Below are 21,035 nucleotides of genomic sequence, written 5' to 3'. Positions count from 1 at the left end.
TGCCTTCCCTATCAGCACTCTCAGCCCGTGACTGCATCTCAGAAACACCTTTTAATCTTACTCAGCGTGGAGCCTCCTTTGGCAAATGCTTTCTCACTCTCGGCAAATAGGCCGGCGGTATAAATCCAAGAACTCGGGCAGAGGCTCATCGGTCACTCGTGGTCTTCCTGTGAAGCTGCCATGGAGCACAAGGTGACCTGTGTCCTCGCTGTGGTCCTCATGCTGGCCCTCAGCAGCCTCGCCCAGGACCAGGAAGGTAAGTCGAGTCCTCTCGCTTTCTGTTGGCCACAGCCATAGACACCGGGCCCAGAGGCTGTTGGGTCCTGTTATTCCCAGCCTTCCCTTATGAAGCTGCTGGTCTGAGCCCTTGAAGGTCATTACCCTGTTTATAAGATTCCCCAAAGCAGGGAAGTAGTGGAGTGGACCCCCAGGGCCTCCGAGAGTGTCGGGAGAATGGAGTCTCTGCGCTGAGCTCCCTCTTCCCCTGTTGATGCCAGTGTTGCACTGTTCTTAGAGCCTTAGCTCCAAATGCAACATTCGGTGTGGTTTAGAGTGAGCCCAGCACTTCCAGATGCCCCTGTCAGCCTCTCCCTGGCAGGTAGCCCTGCACAAGTCCTTGGGACCTGGCCTTCTAGAGATCTATCCATATCCTGGCCCCCTGCATCCCTAGAATGCACCCAACTCTGGAATCCAACTCTCTCCTGAAGCCCTGTGTCATCCACCTGGCCTTCATCCCTCCTTGTGACCCATGACCTTGTCTCAGCTGCTTTGCCTGCAGAATGGGAACAGTGTCTGCTTTGTGGGTATCAATAGCAGGTGTGTGACAGTGGCCCAGGTGTGTGTGTGTGACAGTGGCCACATGGGAGCTGTGCTTCCCTGGCTGTGAAGGACTTGGTTCTTAGACACAGCATTAAGGAAGAGGGAACAGGACAGTTTTCAAGTCAAGGATTTCCATGGACATGAGAAAAGAGTTAAGGGCACTCTGCTAACCTTCCAGGACCTTCTGTGCCCCTTGAATGGGAGCAGGTAGTTGGGAGAACAGGGAGGCAGGGTGCCATGTCACTACCCTCTGCTGGTACCAACATGTGGCCGGGAACAAGGAGCCAGCAGGGTAAACGTCAGGGAGAAAAGACTTTGCAGTAGACGGTGAAGGGCGAGGGGTGCCTCTCTCTGCTGCTTTTGCTCCCTCCAGCCCCCCCCTTCCATCTGTCATGCAGTCTCCCTGATTTCCTCTGCCCCATTCCCTGGACCAGGGTCACATGGTGTCCTTGACCCTGTTTCCATAGAGATAGATCTGTAGATATGTAAAGATGTATGCTATAGAATAGAGTGGCTGCCGGTGCTAATCCTATAGGGAGCTCGCTTTCAATAATTCTCTCTTGTGACCACAAAGGTGTGAGCCAGACAGAGATCTGTAAATCCTGCTGAGAAAGGAATTTGGAAGCCACAGGAGAGGAGAAACATCCCTCCCCCTCCCGCTCCTGGCTGCTGATTCTCCATGGCTTAAGGACCTATGACCCCTACTGTCCTGGTGGGTGGCCAGTGGTCACCTCAGCTTTATAATGGCTGGTGCCCCCTCAGAGGCCACCAGCAAGTGGATGATAGGTCCTGCTCTTATTGTGAAAGACAGGAACTAGTTCTCCAGGAACGCTTCATTAGATCCTCACACAAGCAAACAGCCCTGGGAGTGGGCCCTGAGGGATGCCCAGGCCTCTGGACTCTGATCTGTGCCTGGGACACCTATTGTCACCTGCTTAGCCTCCTCTAATGGGAAGCTGTCCCTGCTTCGTTCAGTCTTATGGTCCTCCGTTACTCCTCTCCTGCTCCCCCTCCCCATCCCAGCACGAACGCTACCACCACCCCCGGGCTTATCCTCCACACACTGGGATGACTGTGCGGTGTGGTTCACATCCTCCATGGGGCTGTTAGCCTCTGAATCCAGGTCTAGGGGTAGAGGGTCGGACCTGAACGTCTGGCAGGGGTCCTCTTTTACTCGGCTGTTTGTCAAATCTGAAGCAAAGATACATCTTTGGGAGTGCTCACCAGCTTCTTGGCACAAAAGGAAGGATACAGCGGGATCTCTGCTTTCATTTATGTGTTCTGTCACAAGGCAGTGCCTGGCTTTTGCCAAACCAGTTCCTAGATGTAACCAGAATATATACTGCTCAGCAAGTACTTATTTATTAGGCGAGTACAGTTCACTGACCAAGCACAGACGTTAGTAAGTGGACAGTACATCTATCACCTGCAGGTGCAGCTGTGCAAAGCTGGGCCTGGATCTGTCCCCTGCATCTGAAGGGAAGGATCAGTCTTCCTGCATCTGCAAACGAGGAGGACCGTATCCCCTTGCATATTCAAGCCTGGCTCCCAGCAGGCCAGGTCCTGTTTCCTCTGAGGAGGAAGCTGTGTGGACAACTTCAGGAATCTAGCCCATAATTTTCCTCTGCTTTTTACCTTTACCGTAGAAACATGTACCGTGAGCCCTCGAGAAAGGATAAATTGCGGCTTCCCTGGTGTCACTGCCACGCAGTGCAAGGAAAGAGGTTGCTGTTTCGATGACAGTATCCGGGGATTTCCGTGGTGTTTCAAACCTATGGCTGTCGAAAACCCTCCAGAAGGTACAGTCGCTTCTCAACGCAATAGGGGATGAGGAGTTAGTTAGTAGGGAGAACTACATGAGACTAGGTGTCACTGGCGGTCCCTGGATGCCTGTGACATGGCTGAATCCTGGTCTAGGGGTGAAAGGTCAGGGCTGAAAGCCTGGCAAGGGTTGGACCTGCTTTTACTTAACAGTTTGTCTGAACCCAAACTACATACTTGGGAAAGCTCATTGGTGCAGGAGTGAAGGGGACGGCAAGACAGCTTCTCTGTGTACACTTGTGTAAGTGGCTGTGTGCACGCAGGGGCACGTGTACACGTGTATGCATGTGTGGAGGCCAAAGGTCAACCTCATGTGTCATTACTCAGGAGCCATCTGCCTTCCTTCCTAAGATGGGATCCCTCACTGGGATAAGCAGATGGGCTGGCCAGCAAGCCTTAGGGACCTTCCTTTCTCTGTCTCCTCAGTACAGGGATTATAAGCATTTACCACAGTGTAACTCCTTACGTGGGAATCGAACTCAGATCCTCTTGCTTGAAAGGCGGGTACTTCACCAACTGAGCCATTTCCCCAGTCCTGACAGTTCGTGTTTCACGAAGAATTTTCCTTTGGCACTTCCAGTCAAAGTTTCCTACAGTTGTTGAAAGAGAAAGACATCGCTCATGAGTACCTTTGTCTGTTCTTCTCCCTTCAGAGGAATGTCCCTTCTAGAGTCCATCCGAGAGAGCTGGTTACATCAAGACTTGGCACCACCACCCACATCTGGGCGCTGAAGCCATCTGACCCACCCACTGACTGGATATACACCTGTTCTGTGGCTGGATCTGGCCTGGTGACATAGTTCAACCTCTCTGACTTTTAGAACTCAAATTTGGCCTGAGAATTAAAAGACATGAATGCTATTCTGTGTTCTTCATTATTATTTTTAAATACAAGCCATTTTACTCTCTTTGATAGTCAAATGCGATATTCTGCCTGATGACGCCTTGTCATGGAACCACTCTTAGCTGGAACTGTCCAGAGGAGGCAGGACCGGGTGGCTGGGAGGGTGAAATGACATATCCTATAGCTGATACAGGTTGCTGGTTATCATTGGTGTCGAGACCAAGGGCAGAGGTCTCAGGGTTGTGCTGAGGGACCTCACAGGCTTCCATGAGTGCTCCACCATGAGTGGTCCTCAGACATCCAGGGGAGGAGGGACTGATCAATGATCTTCCAATGCCACTAGAGATACTGTAAACTCTAACAAACCAGGATCAGTCTCTGGTCCTCGGGAGGAGCGCTAAAGCCACAACAACGAAAAAAGCAGAAGAAAGAGGTTCACTTAGTGTGGCCACACTGGGAAGAGGAACAAAGAGACCTAGTGGTCCTCCATCCCTAGTCTATCTTTGGAACCCTGACATAAAGCTTAGGCTTAGATAGAGGGCAAGAAGTAGACATAGCTAAGCAATATGGTCAAAGTGTGCTTCCATCCGCCACCTTGTCTGGGCTCCAAGGTGGTCTATCAGGTTGTAAATCTCCTCCAAGGAGACAAGTCCCCCTGCTTGGCTAGTGGCAGCTTCAGCCTTTCCTTCCCCCACATGAGGTTCCTGGGGGAATTCCAATTTCTTGGGAGTGTATTTCTCAATCTAAACCAAATGAAGAGGCATGGTTGTTTCTTTGCAACATCTTTGCTTCTGTGAGGGCAGCCACACTAATGCCTTTACTACCTCTAACAGAAACTGGCTTAGAAACCCACATGTCTGAAGGGGTTAATAGGAAAATGGTGTGGTCATGCATCAAGCCCAATCCCCGCAAACAAATGAACTGGAAAATAGAATAAGAGTCAAAAGATACAGAGGCTCTGTAAACAGAGATTGCTCATTCACTCCCAGCAGCCCAGATCTGAATAATCACACAGAAACTATATCAATTACAGCACTGTTTAACCAAGACATATTTTTAGCTAGCTCTTCCATCTTAAACTAACCCATTTCTATTAATCTCTGGATCGACACAAGACTGTGGCTTACCAGGTAAGTTTCTGGCATCTGTCACCTTCGGCAGCTACACGGCATCTCTTTGATTCTGCTTACTCTCTCTGTATATATCTCTATTCAGATTTCCCACCTGGCTTTACTCTGCTAAGCCATTGGCTGAAACAGCTTTATTCACCAACCAATGAAGGCAACACATATACAGAAGGACATCCCCCATCCGCTTGAACTCCCTTCTCACCTTAGTTAGAACACAGAGCAAATAATGGGGCACAATGCCAGCTGTAGCTGCCAATACCACTGCCAGCCTAGTATGGCCATGATAGATGAGCAGCCGCATGGAGGAGGGACCACAGGCCCACTAGTTCTAAAGGCTTTCATGGAGTGAGGGAAGGAGCCTTTTGGAGGCAGCCAGCCCACTCCAGGGAGCGCAGCTAAGGAGGCTGGGGCTCTGGATCCGTCCTCCATAGGACTCTTAAGTGCTTTTTGTACATGGTTCCCAGAAAGAACAAAGGACTGGATGCTGTGCCCCCCGCCCCATGTTAGTCAGACATCAGGATGAGGAGTTCAGAAACGAGAACAGCCAGGAGAAGTACTTGGGACTGGAGCCTGTCCCCTATAACAAGTACACACAGTCATCCTTCAGTGTCTCTGGGAGACAAGCTCTAGGAGCTTCCAAAGACAACACAGTCTGTAAACTCTCAATACGCTCAGGTGAGATGGCCTATATAGTCCTCTTACGTGACTGAGATCACCTGTCACTCAAAATACCAGCAACAGTGGAAGTGCGTCCTAAACAGTGGTATCACCACGTCTTTTGAGAAACGAGAAGGAAAGGCTTCTGCGCATGCGCAGAGCCAGAGCTCATAGATCCTGGCAGCCGACAGCACCCATGCTCTGAAACCGTGTGTTCCCCATCGTGCATGTGCCGTTAGGATCAGAGAGATGCTCCTTCTCTGTGCAGTTCTGTCTGGAGACTAATTGTCCGCATTAGCTATTTATCTTGTTGCTGTTAGAAAAACACCTAACAAAAACCACTTAAGGAAAGGAGAGCTTTGTTTGAGCTCGCAATTGCAGGGCACACAGCCCATCATGGTGGAAAAGGCACGGTGGTGCGAGCTTGACGGGTTGTGTTGCACACACAGTCAGGAAGCAGAGAGACTGCATGCTGCTGCCCACCCAGCTTTCTTCTTCCGATTCAGTCCAGAACTTGCCCCGAGAATTGTGTCTCTCACAGTTATAGTAGGTCTTCCCACGCTGGTTAACCTAATCTAAAAACTTCCTCACGGGTGTGCCCAGGGACTTGTTTCCATGGTGATTCTAAATCCTGTCAAGTTGGCAATTACTTTTTTATTGCTGTCTGACCAAGGCAATTTATAAAAGGAAAAGTTTATTGGGCTTACATTTCCAGAGGGATGCGTCTATCATGGCAGGTTGGCATAGCAGCAAGCTCCCATCTTCAAAAGCAAGCGTGAAACAGAGGGAACAAACCGGAAGTGGCCCCAGGGTTTTATTTTCAAGTGTTGTGCTTCCTTCAGCAAAGCTGCGCCCGCCTCCTAAACCTCCCCAAAGACTGACACCAACTAGGGACCAAGTGTCCTAACATCCAAAAGGGGGACATTTCATTCAAGCCACCACAGCCTCTGCTGCTGGCGAGAGTGAACTGTCTTCGGTAGGATCCCATAGACCTCAGATTGGGAATAATCTGCCCAGCTTCTTTGGGGCACAGTCCTGGGACAAAGCGCTGAGGGTCTGCACCATGCCCCCCCTCCCACATTTTTGCTGAGCCATGCATGAGGTGACAGCTCCAGTGTCCTCTAAGGTCCACCCAGGAGGTACGCCTCGTGCTGTCTTCTCCCAGTGTCCTCTAAGGTCCACCCAGCAGGTACGCCTCGTGCTGTCTTCTCCCAGTGTCCTCTAAGGTCCACCCAGCAGGTACGCCTCGTGCTGTCTTCTCCCAGTGTCCTCTAAGGTCCACCCAGCAGGTACGCCTCGTACTGTCTTCTCCCAGTGTCCTCTAAGGTCCACCCAGCAGGTACGCCTCGTGCTGTCTTCTCCCAGTGTCCTCTAAGGTCCACCCAGCAGGTACGCCTCGTGCTGTCTTCTCCCAGCAAGAAGGGGGCTTCCCATGACATCTCACAGCTGGTCTTGTCCCTGGGTGCTCATTTCCCACACCTCCCCTCCATTCTCACCTAGCTCTCACTCATGGAGAATGAGGAAAATCACTCCCTTTCCAAACCCTCTCAGCTAGAGGCAGTCCTGATCCAAGGGGGCATCTGTGTGAAGGCTGTGGGGAAGGAACTTAGGAATTTTCTGCCTTGTTGGAGAGAGAGAGAGAGAGAGAGAGAGAGAGAGAGAGAGAGAGAGAGAGAGAACGAATTTCCCACCTTGCCCTCTGGCTCCCTGGACAGCCCTGAAGCCTGCCTGTGGCTGCTATGGTATGAAGGTATAATATGTTGTAGGCAGCCATTCTGTGATAATATGGAAGGGTCCAGAGCTACAGCCTGACCTTCTCTGAGCTGTTGCCTTGACCTCCCAACCATACACTCCCAGACTTTGTGTTAAGTAAACTTGAGTGTTGTTAGGCTGGAGTTTCTACATCCCAGACGCCTGCATCTTCCTTCATAGCTGATGAAACTGTGGTCTGGTTCTGAGCAGCATGGTAAGTGCACTCCCTGAGGTGAGCAGATTTGGTAAGTCACATGGCCAGTGTGCCTGGCAGATCAAGGTGACTGAAAATAGATGGGTCCGTGTTTTCTTTTGCACAGGGCCAGCGTATCGGCTTCCTACACTCTTAACCACCTTGAAGGGTCTGATGGTGCAGACGCAAGGTGAATGTGGGTGAAGCCTTCGGGGGTTTCTTTTAGACCATAGAGCCTGTGCAGAAAAGGAAGCTGAAGCTGACCTAAGGGCCATCACACCTTCGAAGGGCACAATCACACAGCAAGCTGAGCAGCTGATGGCGTTTGATACTCTGATTTCTTAGGACTGGACACACTCAATGCAGCTCCTCGTTTATGAGGCTGGAATGCACTGTTTGCATCCTCGTTCGCCTGTGCATGGGACCTGTGCTATGTGGGGTCCTCCTTCCAAGGCTGATGTGAGAGTCTCCACTCCCAAGAAACAGTGTTTGGATTTGCTTTTGAATTTCCCATTCCCCATTCCTTTTACAAACAACGTGACTGATGGTGTTAAAGCCACACTGCAGGCCGGCGTCCCATCTGAAGGGTGACTGTGGACTTGATAGCTTTCTAGATTTAGTGCAAACCGTGAATACTATAAATGCTTACGCTCCTTTTCTAAAAGATGTTAGTGTGTGTGTGTGTGTGTGTGTGTGTGTGAGAGAGAGAGAGAGAGAGAGAGAGAGAGAGAGAGAGAGAGAGAGACCTGTGGGTGTGTTTGACATGTGTGTAGGTGCCTCCGGAGGCCAGAAGAGTATGTCAGATTCTCAGGAGCTAGAGTGACAGGCGGCTATGAGCTGTCTGCTGTGGGTCCTGGGCACTGGATTCCTGGCCCTGGATTTGGAGCGTCTGCAAGAGTAGCAAGCATTTTCTGTTGCTCACCCAGCTCTCCAGGCCTAGTTGATTTTCTTTAAGATCTATAGAGCCCCAGGGTGCTCTATGCCTGTGTGAATTACTGGCATAAACGCACACGTTAATGCAAAGCCCTGGGAATGGTTTTTATTTTAAAATCCCATTTCAGTGAAGATGCTCTTTGGGCTCATTGTCTTGTCAGAGTATGAATTAGCTTCTCGTGGCAGGAGTCACTCCCCCGCCGCCAGGACCACCGCTGCGATATCTATTCAATTAAAGCTCGCTGTCTCACCTTCCACACACTTAAAAAAGCGCTATTACGGCCATTCTTTCAAACACGGTGGCTCTCTTCTAGAGGCAGAGTTTCCATTGGCGTATGCAGGGACACACCCTTAAGTACAAGGTGGCATGGCTGTGTACACACAGGCCACCTCCTCGGGGATGCAGAAATGAGGTTCTCTGGCTGTAAACAGCAATTAGTGCCACCGGGCTGTTTAAGCTATTAATGATGAGAGCTAATAGCGCCTTGTGCAATCACCACGTCACCCCGTCATTAATCTCCGTAGCTGGATCGATCCTGGGGCCCACCCATCCTTTGTGGACAGAGCTCTGCGCTGTACCTGCGGCCCCTCTGTTCTTTTGGCTTCTGTTCCCTACTTTGTAAGGAAGCCGAGCTTATGAATAAGAACGAGGGACCCACTGAGGTGGCATTAAGGCCACGTGTGCTCATCCTAACATTCAGAGTAGAAGCCCCGTGCTCTGTGGGTCATGGCCACCTTGCACTTACGGGTGTGTCACTGCCTACGCCAACCGAAATTCTGCCTTTAGAAACGAGTCACCGTGTTGGAAAGAATGGCTGTAATTGTGATTTTTAAGTCTGTGGAAGGTGGGACAGCGAGCTTTAATTAAACAGATACCACAGCAGTGGTCCTGGCAGAGGGGAGTGACTCCTGCCGTGAGAGGTTAGTTCATACTCCGACAAGACAATTCAACTCATGCAGAATTCTCAGGATCAAGGACTTAAAAAAAACAAACCAAGATCTGTTCAAAATAGAACACCTTCAATGGATGACAGAAAATATGAACCCCATGGTGGAATAAGCTCAGACCCAGATACTTGATCTTAACCAAAAGCCAAGAACTTATGTCTTCTTGAAGCCTCTCACACATGGGAGACGGCTGCTGGCACAGTGAACAGTTTCACTTGAGTAAATTGCTTTGGAAAGAACAATAAACAAGAAAAAGACACTGTCTCCAAATACAGGCAGCTCAAAGACACTGGGGTTGGGCTTTAGATTGTGGATCTGGGCCATGGAGGACAAACTCAGCCCTTACTGATCCAGTCTGGTGGTTCAAACCTGAAATCACAGCTCTTCAGGAGCCTGAGGCAGGAGAATCACCAGTTCAAGGCTATCCTAGGAAACTGAATGTTGAAGCCCTTGGGCCCTGATCAATACACCACTCATCAAAGGTTTGGTGTTGTGGTTGTTTGCTGTTATTTTGTACTGGCTAACTATCCTGGAAATGGGAAGTCTGTAGAAGGGAAGAATCAGAGTAGAGAGACACCCAGGGACGGGGTTAGTATAAGTGACACCCCCAAGACTTGATCCTTGTGGACCGCAAGCAAGTTGGTCAAGAGTTGCCAAATGTCAAGGAAAAGGAAAGAGTCAGAAAAATGATGCAAAGGGTCAGGCCCAGTGGTCTATGTCAGTAATCACCGTGGTTCAGGAAGTTGAGGCAGGAGAATCATGAATTTAAGTCCCGTCATCTTGGCTACAGAGTGAGTTCAAGACCAGACCAACTAACTTGCTGAGACTTGTCTCAGAATAAAACCTGAAACATAGGCTGCGACACAGTCAGTGGTAGAGCGCTTGGCTAGTGCACGGCTGGGCCCTAGAATCCCCAGCACGAGGGCAGGGGTGGGGGTGGGGTGGGGAATGGATCACAGCTTTGCCTTGCCTGTGGCAACCTCACCTGGGATCCACTGAGGCAGCATTAAGGCCACGTGTGCTCATCCTAACGTTCAGAGTAGAAGCCCCGTGTTTATGGTTCACCGTGATCCTTACCCCTAAGGCAGAGGTCAGCTGAGAGCACGGCTCGTGTTCCAGCTTGGGCCTTTGACTTGAGTCTCCACTCCCGTGCTTGAGATCAGAACCCTATGGCATGGAAGGACCCATGAGTATCCCATGGTTAAGGGTTCAGGTGTTCCCTTCCAGGCACCTGGGACCCAGAGAGGGCTGTTAAGATCTTCGTCCCCTCAATTCCCATTGGGCACTGAGGGAGATACAATACACCGTGTGGTTTGTATCCCTGCAAACATCCTTGAAGATAGCCCAAAGATAAGAATGTGTAGCTCTCTGGAAAGGGAGGGGACCCCTTCCCAGAGTACAGGGTTGGTCAGACAACCTTTCACCCATAGTGGAAGTGAGAACAATGAGTTTGTGACTCACACTCATGGAAGGGAGAGAATGACACAGCACACACGCAGAGCCCCATGGGAAGCCACTTGGGCTGCTGTGAATGAGGGTCAGGCTCTGCAGTGTCAAGGCCAAGGTTTCTGTCGACGGCCTGGATTATGTCTGTAAGCTGTTCTGGGGGTGAGCAGTGGGCTAGAGACCCAACCAGCTACTTCTGGATGAGCAGGGACAGGTGACCAGTCCTTTGAAGGGAAGTACCTATGAGGAGGCAGGGGCACTTGTGTCTGAGCTGTTCAAAACTCCCAAACCCAACTGGGATTCATGGAATCTTTCAACACTGAGCACTGATTTTAGGACTTACGTCATGTGGGCGGCCCTTCCTACGCAAGACCTGGAACCGTGAGTCGGATAAACCCTGCCAGCTAGAAACGGCGTTACCAGCTGTTTGGTTGCAGTGACATGGCAAGACATTAACACGCTGGCCTGAACCCACAGCACTCAGGGTACTGAATAGCAAGGCGTCAAGTGGGAGACAAAGGTGTCAAAGAGAGATAAGAAATAAAGAGGACAAGAGATAAAGGAGACAAAAGCAGTAACTGGGACCTCTTGAGTTGATGACTTAAGCCAAGCATGTTTATTAAGAAACACAGCAGCCTATATATTATTTGCAGCCATGAGGTGTGGGGGGATGGTTAAGACCAGCAGAGCTAATTCAAATAACACTGGCAAAGACAACACGTGATACCCCAGACACAGCTGACTGATAACCACAACCCAGGGAGATAAGCTAATACCTTGAGTTCTCCGAGGCACTGGCTCCAGCCATAGACTGATCTTCCCAAGTCCACTCCTGGACAAGGACACAGAACTTAAGTTCCCTTTGTCCCTCTGAGAAAGTCATGGGTCAGTCTGGCTTTCCACAAAGTACAAACCAAATCAGAAACTTTATGGACTCAATTAAGCTGTATATTGAAAGCAGGTGCCATCACTGAGCTAGCCCAGCCTGAGGGTTGGGAGAAGGGCTGGGTCGGGTCACGTGGAGACACTTCGGCCTGGATTCCCTGTGAAATATCTTGGAGGACAGATTTGGAAAGAGCAACTTCTTCTGCACATAAAAATAATACTGTTTTGAGGAATGTTTTCACGGAGTGTCCAGCCTTTTACACGGTTCCATCGCTTCTGGTTTTCATTGTTTCAGGAAAAAGTCAGTCAATATTTATGTGATGGTTTTCCTGGCTAGTTTAAGAATTTTCTTAATTATCATTTTCCAGCAATTTGATGGATGTTTTTTCTTTGAATTTATCTTCCTTAAAGTTATTTGAGTTTCTGGTATTTGTGTATTTATACCTTTCTAATGGTAGCTGGGTACATCTCCTTGCTTCGTGGTGTGTATAGTAGACTTTGATGTTCTGTGTTGTTACACAGTGGCATGGTTTGATCTGAAATGCCTCCCACAGGCTCAAGGGTTTGGACACTTAATGGACATCTGGCTTTGGAGGTTGTAGAACATATGGCAATGCCATCTTCTATTTTAGTCTGAGCCCTCTGATCCCTGGTCTGCGAAGACTTCTGTCACACACTCTTACACCCATGGAACCAACCACTCCATCACATTTGTCTTCTCTGCTATCGTGGACTGAAAACCTTCCTCAAACTGTGAGTCAAAATTAACATTTACTCCCTGGAGTTGCTTCTGTCAATATGTTATCACTCCAAAGGGGAGATTAACTCCTGTGAGACTTAATATGGAGATAAGTGTTGTGATTAAACCTGACCTCATGGCCACTTGTCTGAGAATGGCGTAGAGGCGTTTGTAGACAACGTTAGACAAATGCTAGAATGCCGCGAGCAGAAACGAAAGGGACATTCTGGCAGGCGTTCAAAATCCCTGTCAGAAGATAGATAGAAATGATAACAGCCAAGACATGCTCGTGAGAGTTCAGATGAGAAGGAACCTTGTCAGAATTGAGCCAGAGCTCATTCGTTTCTATTCTGCTGAAGAATTTGGACACATTCTGCCCCTGTCCTAATCAATCAAGTGAATCTGAGTTCAAAAGCATGGACTAATTTTCTTTGGTGGAAGAAATCTCAAGACAAGATAATAATCAGGTTATGGTGTGCCTGTTCCTGAATGCTTTTACCCAAATTTATGGCAAGAGTCCAGAGCAAAAAGCAAAGCAAAAGAATAAGAACAATGTGAAGTTTGGCAAAGGAAGGAATGCAATCATATTTAAAGTTTTACGCATGACAAGGCTGGAGGAACTATCTCATTGTCAAGGAGTTTAGTGCCATTTCAAAAATCCCTCCCACCCGGCCCTGGAACAATAGAGAAGGTGACTGACAGGCAGGATCCCACCCCCCAAATATTCCTGAGTGTGAAATTACAAACCCACCTGAAAGACTTTCTTTAGAAAGAAGAGGCCCTACAAAGGGAGTAGCTGACAGGAGAGTCCCCAGGCCCTGCTGTCCAGACAGAGCCGTGCTAGCAAACAGTTCCCAGGTTCAGTTGTGCAGGCACGTGGGGCTCATGTAGCAGTAGTCCCAAAGATCATGGCTCCATATTATTCTGGCAGCAGACCAATGCCTTGTTCATATTATAAAGCACAGCATGTAAGAGTCATGGGGCTGTGGAGGCTTGCTCCAAGTTTCCAGGGGAAAAGCCATGAGACCAGGCAGGTGTCTCTGAAGAGAGGCCCCAAGGGGCTAATAAGGGGGCTGGTGATGGGGAAATGTAAGTCACAGTGGAGAACCTCAAGGTTGGAGATGTTAGTGACGTGGACTGTCTGCCAAGGAGCGCTGTTGGCCAAGAGAGGACGTATGTGTGCTTTAAGTAGTAGGGCCATTAGATGGGCTGCCCAATCCTATTAGCACCCCAGTGATGGATGACACCAGGTGTCTTGGCGCCAGGTGTAAAGATGTTACACAGACTAGTTCTAGGGTTTTCTTTGGTCCAATTTTTCTTACCTATATCCTTTTCTCCACGGCTGTGGGGGATTTGCCTTGTTGCTCCCCTCCTCTGCATCCCTGTCGTTTGACAGTGTTTTAGAGTCCTGTACCAGAGAGGCTGGCCTGGATTCCTTTCTGTGTGGTCAGAAGGAGATGCCTGGCTGACCCAAGGAGCTGCCCTTCGTTATCCCTGAATAGATAAGACACCATCACCCCTAAGGTGTGCAGGGGGATGAAGGGGAAGGAGAAGAGAAGAGAAGAGAGGAATCACATTACTGCAGAGTCATGGCCGGTCTGAGAGCATGCGTGGCGGCAGCAGCGTGAGGTTTTTACTACCAAGTTCTGCAGCAGGTGTGAACCCCAAGGTAGGAGGCAGCCAGGGCGGCAGAGCGATGTGAGTTCCGTGAAGGCAGGGCTAGAGGAGAAGGGGTGCAGACAGAGGGATAGTTTAGCTTCTCCCATTTAGAGGGAGTGATAGCTGTAGTAGCCACAGAGAAAGTGCTAGAAGTGAGAGCATGTGGAACTGAAAAGACACCTGTGTTTTGTCCTCATGGAGTTCAGGTTCTAAGTGAGAGGGGAGGGGAAAGTGCCAGAGTCCGGAAGAAGGTACGGAAGATACGGAGCTGGGCAGCCATGAGGCTGGATGTGACATGCCTAGAGCACTAAAGCTGTTTAAGATGGTCCCAAGCTTTGGACCAGTGACCTTGGGAATGTTCATGACACGGGAGACAGGCTAGGGGGACCCCACTGGGGTAGGTTCAATAGATGTGGTTCAGCTCAGAGCTTGCACCCCACAGCACCCACCAGCTTTTGCATACGTGGAAACTGCAGCCTTGAGACCATCTGAGCCTCTGTGGTGGGACCATGGTCTGATTCCACAGACATGGCCATCTATTGTTGTACGGTACCCTCGGCTTCACATGGAGCAGAGGGCTGCTCACAGTACCCACAGCCCCACCATCACAACTGATGCGAGTTGTTATCGGCAGAGCACAGGCTTCTAGAGGGGCATGGGAGGATGCTCAAGGGGAGCAGCCGAGCCGGGTAGGTGACTTTAGCAGAAGCCCTGGCAGGGCCAGGGGAGTCGGGTTAGGATGTGGGCCTGAGAGGAGGAAGGAATGGGGACGTTCTGGATAGCGAGTGATGGAGAAGCATGTAAATTTGATGACAGTCCTAGTTTGCTGCCCGAGGAAACTTGGACAGAAAAGGGATTGCTTGACTGACATCCCACGGCAGTCAGTGACTGAAGGAAGGCAGGGCAGGACCTCCAAGCAGGAACCTGGAGGCAGGAACCGAAGCAGAGACCATGGAAACGCTGCTCACTGGCTTGTTCCCCATGGCTGGCTCAGCCTGCTGTCTTATACAACCCAGGACCACGTTTTCCTCCTATGGGGTGACCCTGACTTGTGTCAAGTTGACAACTAAGCAGCAACAACAACAACAAAAACCTAACAAGCAGAATGACAAAGAGTGACCAGGGTGTGCTACAGAGAAATGACTCCTGCTGGGTTTTCGGGACCGAGGGGTAAGATCCAGGCCAGGCACTGAGGATGTAGGCCTGGGATGAGGCCAAGACTTTCAGGTTCTGTATTGTGGTCCCTGACTCTGCAGCCTGCCACCCACAGTTAGGTAGGTCCCTCCAGCCTCAAGGAATACATCCACGGGCCCTCTCTCCTTCACCCTGCCATTTCTCTTTTGTATTGCTATGATTCCCTGGCTTCTGGTCTCTGTGTCCGATTTACAGAGTCCTTCTTCAGAGTAGCTCGCTGTGGGCATCTCAGTGCTGAGCACTATCTGAGGGAATACAAAATACTCCCATGGGAGAGAATGTCCATCTTCAGGGCTCATAAAAAAAAAAAAAAAGCTGCCTGTTCCAACTGTTCCTTTGGGCCCCGCCAACTAGTCTCTATGGACCACAGTTTTTGAGCTGGCAGGAAACAAGGGGAGGCAGGGTGTGCTCTGCATCAGGAGTGCAAACTAGGTACCCTGGAGGTGCCTCACACAGTCCTGTGAGATGTTCCCTGCTCCCTCCCCCAAAGGCTCTTGGATGGAATGTTCTTTTCCCAATAGCCTTACTCCGAATATTTTTTTTAAAACCAGATGTTTGTATGATAGCCACAAACTTTATCCAGGGTAACCCATGGCTAATCCCTTCCTGGGTGTGACCTCAGGGTGTTCATCCCCAGCTGCACACGTGGCCCTTTCCCCCACGTCAGTAGCCTGGCAAGACCCTGCTTCCTGACGCAGGCCGGAGACAGCTGTGCTTATGGGGCCCAGCCTGACCCAACCTGAAAGCCTTGTGTGGCTCCAGGCCTCCACGTGGCGCTGTCAGCTCCTCTGCACAAAGGATCCAGACGGCTGGGGCCACTGGTAGGGGGTGGTTATCAGGGCCCATTGAGCAAACAGACAGGAGCTAATAAAACACCCGCCAGTGGCAACTGGGCATTCTGCAGACTTCCCAGGAACAGTGGAGTAGCCATGAGACCTCGAGGTATCCCTCTCCTGGCAGTGGTCCTTGTCTTGGGGCTGTGTGCTCTGGTGGAGGGCCAGAAACCTTGTAAGTAGAAGTTTGTGGGTGACCCCATGGGTGGGAGGTGAATCCGCATGCGTCCGCATGAGTGGTGGGCTGGGGTTCATCCATCACCTGTACTAGGTGGGGCTTTTCCATATGTTTGCTCAAAGGACAAAGGCAGGGTGACAACATGCAAGGAGCTAAATAGCACCCTACAGTCTGGGTGCTGCTGTGTGAAGTGCACCCAGCGGCCCTTATTCAGAAGGGCCATGTCAACAGGTGTCAGCCTGGTTAGAAGGACAGAAGGACCTGCTGCCCTGGGCCATCTTGGTCACATTCTACCTTGATCTTTGCCCAGGCCCACAAGGTCATCATTTTTACAGAAGGTTTGTGTGACCTTGTTTCTTCCTTTCATTTTTTTTTTAAACAAATGAAGCTGTTTCAACAAAAGTCTGTGGTTTCCTCAGGAGGACATCAGACATGGGAAAATAAGATTCCATGTCATTCCTTTGGTCATTAGATTTTAGAAGGTCCCTGAGGTTCCAGAGCAGGTTGGGGCAAGCATATCGCACCCCGGGTAGGACTAACCATGAATGGATCTGTCCACAGCTGCCTGCCAGTGCTCCAGGATGACACCGGAGAACAGAAAGAACTGTGGCTTCCCAGGCATCACCAGTGACGAGTGCTTTGATAATGGTTGTTGCTTTGACTCCAGCGTCGGTGGGGTCCCCTGGTGTTTCCACCCACTTCCAAACCAAGGTAAATTTGGTGATCGGGACCTCTTGCCAGCTGTCAGCTTAGCACCGGTCCCCCTCCCCCACCCCACACCCTGCCCTGCATCTACCCTTGCCTGTGAGCAGACCCAAGTGCCCCCACCCCGCCAGATTTAAAACCATAATTCTAAAGAAACTTCCGAAGGGAAATGGAGGCCTCAGCTGAGATGGCATTACCATCCCTGCAAACAGACTTCAGACGTTAAGAAGGGCGTTGAGGCTTCTGGCAGCGTTTTTTGGAATGTGTTCCAAGCCAAGCCAAACTGAATACAGCATGCACGAGGCTAGCAGTGTGTGTGCCCACCACAGGCATGGCCCTTGCCCCTGGGACACACTCACGGTGGGGAATTTCCTCCCCAGTGTCCAGTGCACTTTAAAGGAAAACCAGGTAGGTGGGTGCAAGATCCCTTTTGGGATCAGTGTCCTCAAGCCTCCTTCTGGTTCAGTGGTCTGCTTACAATTCACAGAGCTGAACACTGAGTCCGGAAAGGGTGACATGGTTTTTCCTGAGGTTCCGGTTCTGCAGATGTTCCCACCTGTGATCACCTCCCGACCTTAGCGTCCTCCTGTGGGAAGGATAGCCAGTCCCTAGCTATTACTGTCCTGAGAGATACCAACCCAAGGAGCTTCTCGGGATACACGGAGGCTGCAAATCCGATGTCTCGGGGAAGCCAGGACTGGTGGCCCTCAGTGAGCGGTCAGCCTGACAGAGCCTTGCATGCCGTTCTCTCCCGTGAGCAGAAGAGGAGCAGTGTGTCATGGAAGTGTCAGCCCGCAAGAATTGTGGGTTCCCGGGTATCAGCCCCGAGGAGTGTGCCTCTAAAAAGTGCTGCTTCTCTGACCTGGTCTTCGAGGTGCCCTGGTGTTTCTTCCCACAGTCTGTGGAAGGTAAATGGTTGCAGGTGGGAGTCCACTCAGGGTCTGGCATGAGCCGCTCCTAACCACTCCCAGCAGGAGCCCCTCCCGTGTATGTGCGTGTGTTCACAGGTGTGTGGAGGCCAGAATTAGCCCCTCTCCACGATAGCTTTTGAGACGGGGTCTCTCTTTAGAGTTCGCTGAGGCGAGACTGGCTGGGCAGTGAGCTCCAAGCGCTGTCTATCATCTCCACCCCGCCCACTGCCAACACGAGGGTTATATATGCCCCACCACACCAGCCTGTTTCTGTGGGTTGTGTGGCCACACATGCTGGTCAGCAGGTCCTCCTGAGAAACTGCTCGTGGTTTGGGGAGAACAGGTCCGCAGAGAACGCTGAGGCTTGGGTGCCATCCTTGTCCCACTCTGTGGTTCGGAGTCGGCCACACTTCTGAGCGCAGGCACTCGGGGGCCCCTTGGCATGCTTACTGACCCCCCTGTTTCTCCACCTCTAGACTGTCATTACTGAGAGCTGAGAGGTACAGCTGCCCAGCCGCTGCTTCCCTGGGAGCTGCAAGCCAGAAGAAGAAAGTCTCAATCGGACTCCATCGACTTCTGGGTTTTCTTAAACCATCCTAACCCTGTGCCTAGCCGTGGCTAGGTTCAGCATTTTTCCCAATATAGAAAACCTTTTAAGCCTGGCGAATTGTATTTGGGTTTCATCGAGGCAGATGTATGATGGCAGTGTGTATGTGCGTGTGTGAGTATGTGTAGGAGTGTGTGTGTGTGTGTGTGCTTGGGTGGAGTACACGGTGTGTACATGGGTATGCGTACACACCATCCATGCACGTGCTTATGTGTGTGCACAAGTGTGCATGTGTGAGCGACAGTGTGTGAAGGTGTGCAGGCACACGAGTCGGAGGTATGGTTTTAACACCTTTTCATGCCCTCTGGGAGCCGCAGGCCACTGGACACTGCTAGGGCACTCCATGCGGACGTGAGAATCCACCGTGCTATGGTTCTCCACACTCGGGGCTCTTTACAGAGCTCGGTGGACTCTGACGTCAGACCCTGTAGGAGTAACACGTGATCTCTAATTACACTTCCCCAAACCCTTCACTTTACCAAATGCTCAGCAAGCTGCTCACTTTTGACATGGTTGACTGTCCACTGACGGCCTCCTCTTCCTGATGTGTGTTACGTATTTTTCTTCTGGCCAACAAACCTCTCCGCTGATGCAAATCAGACCAAATTAAAAGACGCCCATGTTTAATAAATGACAATACTGCTGGATGGCTGGAGGAAAACATGGAGAGGGGAAGAGAGAGAAGGGGAGACCACGGGTAACCCAGAGACCAGTGTTCATTCTCTGAGGGGCCGTTTAAACAGCCTGTGGGTGTGGTCTTGACCTTCCCTGGGGAAGAGTTACCATTTCACAGGCTTTTGTGACCCTCCCTGGGGAGAGGTCACCATTTGGCTGGCTTTCTCAGAGGTGGAGTTTGGACTGAGGCAACTCCCAGGGGAGGGAGCTTATTCCAGGAACTGGGATGAAGCCCCCAGCCAAATAATCCCGACTTTGTGTATAAAGGGGTGCCAGGGAGCTGGGGTGAAGTCTCTCAACCAAACATTTTAGACTCCTTGGATAAAGGGGTGCCGACTCAAGTCTGGCTACTTTCTGTGGGCATGGGGCAACATGGGAGAGGGGAGCACTGGGAGTTGGTGGGCTCCCGCTCAGCGAGGGTGTGGCTGGAGTGACATCCGGTTTGCTGCCATCCTGGAGACCTCAGACAGCTGTTTCTGAGGGAGATGAGAAGGCAGGTAGCTAGGAGAAAAAAACATATTGCCATTATTGGCCTGTGAATGGGGCTAGTGATGGGAAGTCAGAAAGAATGGGACAGAGAAGAGCCCTGGTGGTACAGGAGAGGCTCCGGTGTATAACTGGGACACAAGAGCAGATAAAACCAGTCACAGGCTTGGAGCCTGCTCAGTCTCTCAAAACGCTTGCTTGCCCTACCCTCTGACTTAGCTGATTGTGTGGCCCCTTGCAGTGTGCAGATTGTGTCTCCCTCTGCCTGTCCCAGAGGGCCACCAACAGGTTCCTCCTGGCTCTGGAGAAATAGTGTCTCATGAAAAAAAAAAAAACAAACCAAAAAACAAAACAAAACAACAACAACAACAAAAGGCCTCTCTTTCCCTTTAACCCATTTCCTCAAATGTTCTCAATCCCTCAGTGGCATCTGCCTTCTCTGCCTTTCCTTCTGTGTCACTGCCTTCTGAGGTCTCCACTGTGTCTGAGATCCCATTGGGTATCTCTGAGAAGCAGCAAAGGTGGTGGTGCCTGGTGGTCTCACAGCCGTTAGCAGACTGTGAACAAGGGGTTTGAGAGCCTCAATTCACCTGCCCTGGCTCTGTGGGTCTGGATTTGCCCACGTGATCCTTCTTCCTGGTCACTGCCCCCCTTTGCCCTTCAATACTGTCGGTTGTCACCCTTTCTAGCTCCTCCCGTTTCCCCACACCCCCGTGCCTGTGGAAACAGCCCTAGGAAGGCGTCCCCGCTGTCCACGGGACAACTCCGACTTCCCGGTTAGTCTTAAAGATTGGGAAAGGAGAATCACCTTGCTGCGCAGCTGTGCTGGAAGGGACCCGCCCCACCCCCACTGGGCCTCCTGGAGGCTCCGAGGACAGGACACAGTTCGTAGTCATAACTGCCAGGTTTTTCCCCAAAGAGTCATGGCCAGTTACCCCCATATTTATTTATTTATTGCTCAGCACTCAGTAATTGTTTGATATTCATGTAGCACAATAAAAGTTAAAAAAAAAAAGCTGAAGGGCGGGTCCTGCCTGGTCTGTCCCACTTCGCAACCACCGTTCTTTGGTGCCCTCTGCTGGCCAATTCAGGGAGCAGCATGCCTCCAACCCAGTGCCTTTTTACTAGGGGAACTCATAAGGGTAATACTTATACCATGCAGTTTTATCTAAAATCAGATGTTTTAATATGTGAGTCATGCGCATTTAAGAAAGCACCAGTGGTGGGGTGGCTCACGTCTTTAATTCCCACCACTCGAGAGGCAGAGGCAGAGGCAGGCAGATCTCTGAGTTCGAGACCAAGCCTGGTCTACAGAGCAAGTTCCAGGACAGCCAAGGATATGGAGAGAAACCTTGTCTCAAAAACAAAACTAATAGCCGGGCGGTGGTGGCGCACGCCTTTAATCCCAGCACTCGGGAGGCAGAGGCAGGCGGATCTCTGTGAGTTCGAGACCAGCCTGGTCTACAGAGCTAGTTCCAGGGAAGGCTCCAAAGCCACAGAGAAACCCTGTCTCGAAAAAGCAAAACAAAACAAAACTAATAAAAATTAAGTAAATTCAGCAAGTTCTACAAATACACACAATTGTGTAAATATTATCTTAGTCAAGAATAGACTGTCATT

At 50.6% G+C, this 21,035-nt stretch overlaps 2 protein-coding genes across 2 annotated transcripts; both read left to right on the top strand.

Moving 5' to 3' along the window:
• Window positions 1-7: 7 nt before the first annotated feature.
• On the top strand, window positions 8-3,493 carry Tff1 (trefoil factor 1). The gene is made up of 3 exons (XM_075978800.1): window positions 8-256; window positions 2,466-2,618; window positions 3,294-3,493. Exons 1-3 carry the CDS (start codon window positions 181-183, stop codon window positions 3,308-3,310), a joined length of 246 nt encoding a protein of 81 aa, XP_075834915.1. The 5' UTR covers window positions 8-180; the 3' UTR covers window positions 3,311-3,493.
• Window positions 3,494-15,883: 12,390 nt separating this feature from the next.
• On the top strand, window positions 15,884-18,212 carry Tff2 (trefoil factor 2). Its single transcript, XM_075978799.1, has 4 exons — window positions 15,884-16,028; window positions 16,593-16,742; window positions 17,498-17,644; window positions 18,124-18,212. Exons 1-4 carry the CDS (start codon window positions 15,950-15,952, stop codon window positions 18,135-18,137), a joined length of 390 nt encoding a protein of 129 aa, XP_075834914.1. The 5' UTR covers window positions 15,884-15,949; the 3' UTR covers window positions 18,138-18,212.
• Window positions 18,213-21,035: the final 2,823 nt, after the last annotated feature.

The sequence above is a fragment of the Microtus pennsylvanicus genome, chromosome 7, assembly GCF_037038515.1.
Source record: "Microtus pennsylvanicus isolate mMicPen1 chromosome 7, mMicPen1.hap1, whole genome shotgun sequence".
NCBI classification, from domain to species: Eukaryota; Metazoa; Chordata; class Mammalia; order Rodentia; family Cricetidae; genus Microtus; species Microtus pennsylvanicus.
Note: the sequence above shows the minus strand (reverse complement) of the source record. Positions and strands in the feature narration are given on the sequence as shown.